Source organism: Pseudochaenichthys georgianus, chromosome 16 (assembly GCF_902827115.2).
Source record: "Pseudochaenichthys georgianus chromosome 16, fPseGeo1.2, whole genome shotgun sequence".
NCBI classification, from domain to species: domain Eukaryota; kingdom Metazoa; phylum Chordata; class Actinopteri; order Perciformes; family Channichthyidae; genus Pseudochaenichthys; species Pseudochaenichthys georgianus.
In genome coordinates, this window is record NC_047518.2 from 30,951,664 (window position 1) to 30,961,897 (window position 10,234).

The 10,234-nt window shown below is 37.9% G+C and overlaps 1 protein-coding gene across 1 annotated transcript; it reads right to left on the reverse strand.

Annotated features, from left to right (window-relative positions):
* Positions 1-2,778: 2,778 nt before the first annotated feature.
* tmem106ba (transmembrane protein 106Ba) lies at positions 2,779-9,651 on the reverse strand. The gene is made up of 8 exons (XM_034101790.2): positions 9,489-9,651; positions 8,064-8,256; positions 7,698-7,761; positions 7,393-7,552; positions 6,634-6,774; positions 6,170-6,219; positions 6,031-6,084; positions 2,779-4,803 (listed from the first exon to the last, which is right to left on the reverse strand). The coding sequence occupies exons 2-8, from the start codon at positions 8,242-8,244 to the stop codon at positions 4,683-4,685; spliced, it is 771 nt and encodes a 256-aa protein (XP_033957681.1). The 5' UTR covers positions 8,245-8,256; positions 9,489-9,651; the 3' UTR covers positions 2,779-4,682.
* Positions 9,652-10,234: the final 583 nt, after the last annotated feature.

A 10,234-nucleotide genomic window follows, 5' to 3' on the forward strand; every position in this document is an offset into this window, starting at 1 on the left:
GTTTGCTATTGTTCTCCCACCACTAGCAAAGAAATAGGCCTAAAGGAAGTTTGACAAACACAACAATTTACTGAAAGATACAACATAAAGCTTTTTCACAAAGTTCAACAAAGATGGAGAAAAAAATCAGCTATAATTGTTCATCTTATGTAAACACATTCACAAGCGCACGCTGTGTAGCAAACACTTTGTCAAAGTAACAGAAGAACAACATTCTTGTAAACTTGTTAATGTGTACAGTGATACATTTTCACCGTATATGGTTTGCACAGGCCTTTGGAGCCAGCTAGATTCTATTTTTTTCTGAAAGACTTGTTTGGAGATGTGACTTCAAGAAGACATGTGGAAAAGCCATTTCCTTTGACCTGAGAGGAAGTGCTGGGTCTATACAAAGTACAGGGCGAGGGGGAGGTCTGCTTTAATGGCAATAACACAACCAGATCAATAGCGGATGTGGGTGTCCTCTTTGCTGGGTCTCTGTTATGAGAACTAGTAGTTAATTAGCTTTCCATACTATTCAATTTTCCTCTATTGAAAACTGTAATGTTCCTATAAGAAAACTAGGAGCCTGAAGCACTTTGCATGCCATAAACTACAATGGTATTTGATACAAAGTTCTGTATGCTGCCTGACAATTTGCAAAACTGTCAGGATGATCAGCCTATAACTTTAAAGTTGCATGTTACATTTCCACAGATTTCACAAGCATATCAATTCAGCTTTATTTCATCTAACTATTAAACTGTTTACCTGTGATTAGTTCATTTTCCCTGACAATGATAACCTATTATTAGTACTCAAAAAGACTAAAATAACAGAATGTAATTGATTGCAAAACTTGGCGTATTTGAAGATGTATATAAATCATGAAAATATTTAAATGATTATAGCCTATTCTGCTAATAAAGAGAACACATACATTTGATATTGTTATATAAGCTTGTTCAATAAACAACAAGATAATGGGCAAACATCTCTCACAAATGTTTGACAGAAAAACACATGTGTGTGTGTGTGTGTGTTTTTTTTGGCAACGTGTATCCCAGTGAAGCTCCGGTCCAAACCACTGAGCTGGATCTCAGAGAGGAAGTGAACTGGTGTTTAAATGAGCGCAACAGATGTGAACATACCGTGATACACTGGGGACATCTTGTGCTTCTCGCTCCAGCAAGGAGAATATCAGAGTCACAACACAGCCAGAATTGTGTAGTGAAAGAAAGAAATAAAAAATATATATATATTGTTTTACAATGTTTAAGTCCTAATCTGCATACTTTTTGACATGTGAAGGGATCAAATAAGTCAGACAAAAAACAAAACATAGTAAGTCTGTAAGGATTTCAAACGTAAAACATCAGAATAGTGATCAGACTTGTATATTTGTATATCATATTTATCCCCCCAAAGGATTTAAACAGATTTTTCTTATATCATGTATGGCATTTCCATTGCAGCCCTGGCTGTTACTGGTAAGCAGAGATGGGGTCGTTACTAAAAAAAAGTAATATATTACATATTACATATTACTTTTAAAAAAAAAGTAATGTATTACACTACTTCGTTACTCGTTACTTCGTTACTCTCTATATAAAGTAACTCGTTACCTTACTCGCAGGGCCGGCCCGCCCCTCCCTGCAGGCAGATCACGCAGACTGCTAAAGTTTCAAATGTTCTCTTTAGTTCAGTTTCCATTGTCGCATAAGACTGATCCAGATCCTGAATGTTTTCCTATCTGACCGTGGCTGTCCTCTGTCTCCTGCTATCTGTATATTTTGCGCAGTCTATCTCTGCTCACGCTGTTGCGTCGGCGTGTTCTCCTGCGTGTTGGCCATGTGTTGCACTGGAACCAGACACCGCAAAGACTTCAGCCGAGCACGTACGAACTGCGCATGCGTGAGTGGCAATAACTCTCCTTGCCAGCAGGCGGCGGTAGTGTGTATTCGTCATTCAAAACAGGCAACAACCGGAAATCAGAGAAGAAACAAATAGCTGTGCCTTAGTTTCACCTTAGCATGTGTTCTTTGCAGGTGTTTGTTGAGGTTTTTTTATGACTGATTTTAGTAAATAACGAAGTAACGCGTGTCGGGGCAATGTTAGTAACTGTAGTGTGATTACTGAATTATAAAAGTAGTGCGTTACACTACTCCGTTACCGACAAAAGTAATATTATTACAGTAACGCGTTATACTATTACTTTTGGGTAATGCGTTACACCCAACTCTGCTGGTAAGAGTCTTGAATCAAAAAATATTGTCAGTATCTTGTATTTTTCAGTCTGCAACATGGTTATTCATAAACTAGCATTGAAACAATTACTTTTTAAATAGTTTAGCCAATTGACATATATTGTATCTGCAATTACTTTGATGAATGATACATTTTAAAAACTGGTGTTCTTTTCAAGAGAAATCAATGCCCACAATTAAATATTTTCAGTATTTACTCTCCTTTTTAATACACTGAATGTATGTGGATTTTGTATTATAGATGAATTGTCCAAAGATTAAACAATTCACCATATGAATAGGGAAGTAATGAAAAACTAAAATACTTGCTAGTTTCATCCCTACATTAAACATGCAATTATATTACCGGGTCAACACATTTAGTCTCCCTTTAAAGTTGTAGTAAACTGTACTGTAAACAACATTTGACTAAAAAGTCCATTTAGATTATTTGTTATAGCTACCACAGTTAGTTGAGTACAACTGTAGTTTAGCTGAGACCACATGGCACCCCCCAGTGTGTACAGAGAATAACAACATCCAATACATTGAAAGAGCTTTTAAAATGAGGCATGATTCTATTGTTTTAATGCATGAAAAACACAAAACCCCTGTGTAGAGGTTTTCAAATATACACTATCTCATCAAATATAAAGGAGGGATGGGTGATTACAGATTTCTTATGAATCTAGAAATTGTAGTAATAGTTAGAAAAACTTGCATTATGGCATTTCATCATATCTGTCCGATCACAAATTAATTACTGTATAATCAAAAACCTTTAGATACTTCACATTTTGAGCTTTTTTTAAATTTCAACACAACATGATAAGATTTGACTAAAAGAAACAAAGGAAAACGTGGGCGTGTGGTGCAGTGGGTAGTGCGTTGGTGTTGGGATCAGGGGAGCACAGGTTCAAACCCCACTGCAGTCAGCATGTCGTTGTGTCCCTGGGCAAGACACTTCACCCCAAATTGCTCCTGTGGGGATTGCCCACAATACTGAGTATGTAAGTCGCTTTGGATAAAAGCGACTTACAAGTGACATGTAATGTAATGAAAACCAGTCCACTCATGATACAAGTTAAAGTGTGTTAGAATATTAAACACATTATTGCAAATTACACCATAGCCCACAAACATAAAACCACAATGAAAGGGAAGAAATTGCAATGAATCCAGATAAAGCATGTTAGGAAGCAAGACAGATGTGACATATTTACACAGTTCAGCATGTTTATAGACCACTTTAATGCTTCACATTAGCTATAAATTACCTTTTTTATAAATCCCTTTTACAGTAATCTTGTTACCTTGTAACAATATGTAGCAGTCTTCACAGTAGTCACATTTGCTTTTAAATCACTCAGGTGAATGCTAGCTAAACATAAGAAAAATACTTACACTACCTATACCCAAGCTAAAGAACTCTGAGCAAAAATAACAACTGATACAATATAAAACATCATCCGTTTAGTGCTACACAAATAAAGAATCATATTTCTATAAAGCAAAATAAAAAAAGAGAAATTGACAGCAAAAAGAGAAACAGCAAAAAAAATTCCACTCTTGAACCTTGGTTGTATTTTTCATTAAAAGTGGTATAGAGTAGTAGGTGATACTCATTCTACATTCATTCATATCTATAGATATGGACCAGGTTAAAGTTAGAGATGCACCAACTGCACATTTTTGGTCGATGTCAATTATGTTTCAAGTCTGACCTGTTGGTTTAGATTTCCTTTCTATCAACAAGAACTATAATTTACACAAACAGCTTTGCAACTTTCCTGAAAATAAAAGTTGAATTTAATGTTTACAATACATATTTTTACCATTAACTAACATGTTCTCCAAAAATGTGCCCAGTTACAGTCCAACCATATCTGTATAATAACACACTTTATGTCATTACCATAAATAATGACGATATGGTGTGAGTGTGTGTGTGACCATAACCGAACCATTATGCGGCATGTTTGTACATTTCAAAGGCAAAAACATATATATGATTTTGGTTTCGGCCGAATGATTGGTGCATCGCTAGTTAAAGTGCATCATATCTGAAACTAATGCTTTCTGAAATGTAATTGTTCAGGAATCACAGTGAAAACACAGTGAAAACATGATGGGAATGTTATCCATTTATGTGAATATTAAATTACATAACTTATTTTGTTGGCACCTGGGTGAAAAATGACAACAAACCTTGAGGCAAGTAATGCAAAATATGTCTTCTCTACTTTTAACAGCCTGTTTGACAAGTTTCAACCCAAAGAAGCTCTTGCAAGTGTTTGGGAATCGTAAGAATGGATGAGCCACTGACTAGTTTAACAAAAGTTATGTCCCTATGCATTATTTCATTGTCATTGTGCAAGGATTTGCCTCGTGGAAGTCAGCCTGTTTTTCTGTTAGACCACAGCAGTGTTTTAATGCTTGGGCTCCTTCTGTTTCTTTTTATTGGTAGACCTGAACATGACCATGCAGGGAGGTGGTGTTCCCCCCACAGTCCACATACTGGTACATCTCCTGGGAGACCTGCTCCGTGTGGCCGAAGTACGAAGTCGTCACCGTCACCCTGAAAAACAACCACAGAGTCAACAACGATACATCAGATAACAAGGTGAGCCACGCTCAGGACGAATGTGACCTCTGAAGCCTGCAATAGTCTAGTTTGAACTCATTTTGTCTCCTTTGCTAACTCTTGAGCTATGTAGCTTAGACTGCTTCATTTCTTAGCATTGGCTTGCTGTAACCGGTGCTGAAATTATGAGTAATTCAAAAGAAAGATAATTATTGACTTGCATTTCCATATTTATGTTATACTATAGTTGTGTTGCTTTCTGTTAAAGCCAGCTGTTTGACTCATTCTCCCAAAATGTTAAGCATCAGACAAAAGCAGTTTGTGTTTTGTTTGAATACCAGAACTAAACATGGTAAAGCAGCGTTCAGTTATTATGCTCCAAATATCTGGAACAAACTCCCAGAAACCTGCAGGTCCGCTGCAACTCTTACTACTTTTAAATCCAGGCTGAAGACTTTTCTTTTTGTCGCTGCTTTTAATTGAACTATTCATATCTTAAACTGCACTGTAACTTTTATCCATGTACTTTTTCTTTTTATGTTTAATTGAACTATTCATATTTTAGACTGCACTGTAACTTTTATTCATGTATTTTTCCTTTTAATGTTTATTTTATTAGCTTTTCTTTTTTAATGCTTAATGTCTTTCATTTTTTGTAAAGCACTTTGAATTGCCTTGCGTTGAAAAGTGCTATATAAATAAACTTTCCTTGCCTTGCCTTGCCTTGAATAAACACATCTTCCATTGTTAAATGACTTAAAGGGAAGCGTGATCCTCAGGGCTTTATGGTCTGGATATAAAACCACTGAATTGCAAAGTGGGTGTTATGGTACCATTTTTACTGGGATTCAGTCGACTGTTAATTGGCTAGAAAGCTGTTATTTGGCTTAGACCACAGAGGATTAGGTGGACCAATAAAGATTATTTCTGCCTCAGCCAAATGTTTGCTTTGCAATCTGTTTGAAAGTCAGTGTTAGCGTGTAATGAGCAGTGCACCCAAAGGCCCATGTATCTCCTGTTGGACGGTGTTGTTTCTGGGCAGTTTTTCAGTATGTGTGGGAGTCTATGTAAGTGTATGGAGGCAAAGTTGTTGAAATGGATGTTGATGTATGAAAGGATAAAATACACAATACGTAATAATACATTCAGTATGATTATATGTAAAGTAAAACATCAGAATGTGGCATGTGATACAATAACTGTATGTTAAGCCATACTTACTGCATCATGACCACAATGTTGTGAACTTTGATGGTTGGCAAGGTGCAGTAGTCACTGTAAGAAAATATTTGGTTTGTGATTTAAAAAAGGATCAACGTGTAATTAGTACATTTTTGTAATGTTCTATAAAGATACTTACAACATGTAACTCATCTCATCGGCAATGGTGGTGGGAACTGTATAGTCAATCTGCAACAACAATCAAAGCCTTTTAGTTGAAATCAATATGACACATTAACCTAATACACATTTATGCCAATTAAAACAAAAAAACAGATTCAATTGTATAGATTTTACGGTCTCACTGGCCAATTGTCTAGTAGAAAGAAGTGGTACCATGATTTGTAATGTCACAAGACAAGACAATGATGCTTTAACAATGAGGAACACATTGGTGTGAGGCATCTTTACAGAAACAAAATGTATGTTAGTTGTGCTACTGTATGAGATGTCTTGGTATTGTGACTTTAGGCATAACAATGAGCAGCTGTAATAACTTAAGGACATCCAAATGTCAATCGACTTTTTTAAATCGATAATAATAAATAGATTGTCTTAGCTTTGAGTTTCTGTGTGTGAATAGTCAAATGTATTTCAACCCACCTGCCGCTCATCCAGTGGTATGATCATTGAGCTGTTGTTCAACTTGGCCTTGCCTATCACCGTCTTGGAGAACTGCACTTGGGCTGTGATGTTGGTCACAGATATGGTGTAGTAGTTATTATTGGTGATGTTCAGGGTGCTCTGGATGGAAGAAGATAAAAGGCTTGAGATAATGGCAGAATAGTGGTTGATTTAAAGAGCTACACCATTGACTTGTAGAGATTGTAATCATTGTCATTATAATAATAATTACTATTAAACATAACACTTACATATTACCACATTTTAAATTGAAATTGCAATCTCTCCATTGAATTTGTTTCTCCACTAACCCCTGAGGGAAGTCTCTGGTTCTTGAGATGAGAAATACTCCACATTACTCACCAGCCAGTTGCTAGCTGTAACGGTTTATTTTTGGTTGTTGAACCAGTAACATGCAAAGAGGAATTCACAAAAAGGCTTGTGCAGCCTTATGGTGCCAACACTGCACAAATAGGATAACAAAATTGTGTTTAACTCTCGAAGCATGATCTTCTCCTACTTACATATTTTTAATTACGGTACTATACATACATTTGGCACATTTTGAACTCATTTGCAATGCGTTCTTTACATGGTGCTGTAACAAAACACATTTTCCAATTTGGATCAATAAAGTAAATCTAATCTAATCTATATAATGTTAACCTAAACACAAGCCAACGTATTGAACCATCCTAGAGTGTTTCTATTAAGGTGAATATGCTGACACAATCTTACTGTGATGTTGAGATAAACGATGCGTTTGTCCAGGTCATAGGAGACGTAGGCGGACTTCACTCCCACATAGGAGACATCAATAGAGCGAGGGAATAGGAAGAAAACAGCGAGGCTTGACAGCAGCAGGCAGAGGACCACTGATATCGTGACATACTGCTTTCTGCATGAGAAGGAAAAGAGAAGTGAAACCCTGAATCCAGCTGAGGACTTCAATGTGAAACATGCTACTGTGTGTTCTTTTGAATTTCATCACGCATACAGCCAACACCGTTAATCTTGAAGAAGAGCGCAGAGTGCAGACTTACGTCCTGCTCGGCCTGAGCCTTTGGTCGCTGTATGGAATCAGAGCCACAAGCTGATTCTCTTGACCTGTTTTAAAATGCAAAGAAAGGAAATCAAAGGAAAGCTGTATCATTCGGCTGTTTGAAAAAAGGCACTATTTTGTAAGATTTGCACTGTGAACACTACTAGGAAGAATCACAGATATATCTTGCAGTTGACTTTTTCCACTTAAAATGTACTCTTAACCCACCAATACAGATAGCTGAATGCAGTATTCTTTAATGCAGTGATGAATTAATTTCCTCAATTAATTTTTGAGAACATGAAGTGATGCTGCCTTTTTAGCTTTAGCTAGTTTGAGTTGAGTTAGTATATCTATAAAGATTTACCTCGTGGTATACGGCCGGTGCCCTGACATGTCGGACATGTCACGCTGTCCCGTCCAGTGAATTCCACGTAGGGGAACTGAGAAACGTCTCCATTCTTTCCATCCTCATCCCCGTCAGAAGCTGTCAGCGCATCCTGACTTTCGTCTTTGGGGTTAGCCATGTGAGAATGGAACTTGCCCATATTTGCAGCCGTCTGTACACAACACAAAAGATAGCATGAGCCGAGAGGAACCGCCATGTAGGTACAGCAGGAAATGCTGACTAACCACATGCCACACAGCGGTCTGAATGTGAAATGGGACCTGGACGAATTCCAGGCCACATTTTCCAAGAAAAAAGGCTCCGGTAAAATGACCTAATACAACTGAAATAATTCTGTGATGCTTAATGGAGACACATATGTTAACTTTACTTAATGTACGTTTGTTGAATCCTCTGTATACAGACTTTTATAGGGTTTTGTATTGGCAAGAACCTGGGATCAAAATGGTAATGCTTTAAGTTTTAGCTTATTGCGATATGGCTAGTAGGCAAAGCAATATAATGTCATATTTTGTGTCCTTTCAAAACATTTTCATAGCATTGTTAGAGTTATTTTTTTCCGCACACATACATATGCTTTAAGGACTTATATGACCATCTTTTGGTACTTTAATTAACATTTTGAATGTAAGCCTTTAACATGTAACAGAGTATTTCTGCACTTTGGTAATATTTTTTTAAACTTTAGAACAAGATCCGGTACTACATCTAACATAAACACAGCAGTACTATTAATGCAACATTATTTGGGAGGGGTAATGTACAACTAGCCGGTGATTGCAAAATGCACCATGAGTCATGACAAATTCTTACATCACAATGAGTGCTTCTACTTAATAGACTTAGTAGATTAGGCTGATAACACATAGCAGGGCCTACCAACTCCACAAGGCTGAATGCAGGGCTTTTACTGGTAGTGGATTCTTTTCACAGACTATTAGTGCGTTTACAAGGATCTGAATATTTCTTCCACCAAAAAAGCTACTGATACATTATGTACAAGACACACCGTGCAGATGATAATAAGAGATGCCTCCGACACACAGCACGCTGTCACTCAGTACAGGATGTCTGTTATGAGTCTGTGAACACAGGCCGCTGGGCTGCAGAGACTCAGCAAGAACACAACGTACCGGCCGCATGAACACTGCTAAAAAAATCTATTCTTCCTCCAAAAGGAGATATTTGGTCTCTACATTTTGATTTCAACAGCATCATCAATATTGTTCTTCATTTCGTCGCGTAATTCTGATATTTAATGAACACATCGTTCGAATTAATGGCATCACAACAGGAGAATCCGCATATATATCGTTACCCTGGTTGTTATATGTTGTGCAGTCAGTAAACTACATATTGTTTTCCCGTTAGCTAACGTCTTACCTGTTATTTGTTTTTACTTGCTTAACATTCGTTGTCCTCGCTGTTTGTTGTGGTCCAGCACAGCAGTAGAGAATGAAGCCGATGGGAACGCCCCCCTCGTCTCCTGATTGGCCAGACTCGTGTCATATGTGGTCACCGTGCGGACCCTACCACAACAACACAGGGGGACAATGGCCCTTTCTCATTTCTCTAACTCCCCTCCTCGACTCCTATCCTCGATACTTAGTCCCGCCCACAGGAGATGCGAGCGGAGGAGCCGAGGAGGGGAACCGAGGAGAGAGGAGGGGAAGCAGCAGGCGGTTAGAGAAATGAGAACTCCTCTCCTCTGAGCGGTCATAGACGTCCATTAATGATGACAGGAGGCACAGCAGCCCTCTGTTTGATGGACAGATGTGTTCATGACGACTTATATATTTACTTTGATTCATTCACAGTGCGGTATAATGAGACAATAACAGGCTACAGAAGCAGACACACACACACACACACACACACACACACACACACACACACACACACACACACACACACACACACACACACACACACACACACACACACACACACACACACACACACACACACACACACACACACACACACACACACATATGTATATATTTATATATATATACAATTTCAGAATCAAACAGAGCACTCTCATAATAACGTAACACTATCAGAGACTGGATATATCCCCCCCCCCCTCTGGTCGCTACAATGAGGGAAATAAATTACGGGCCAAA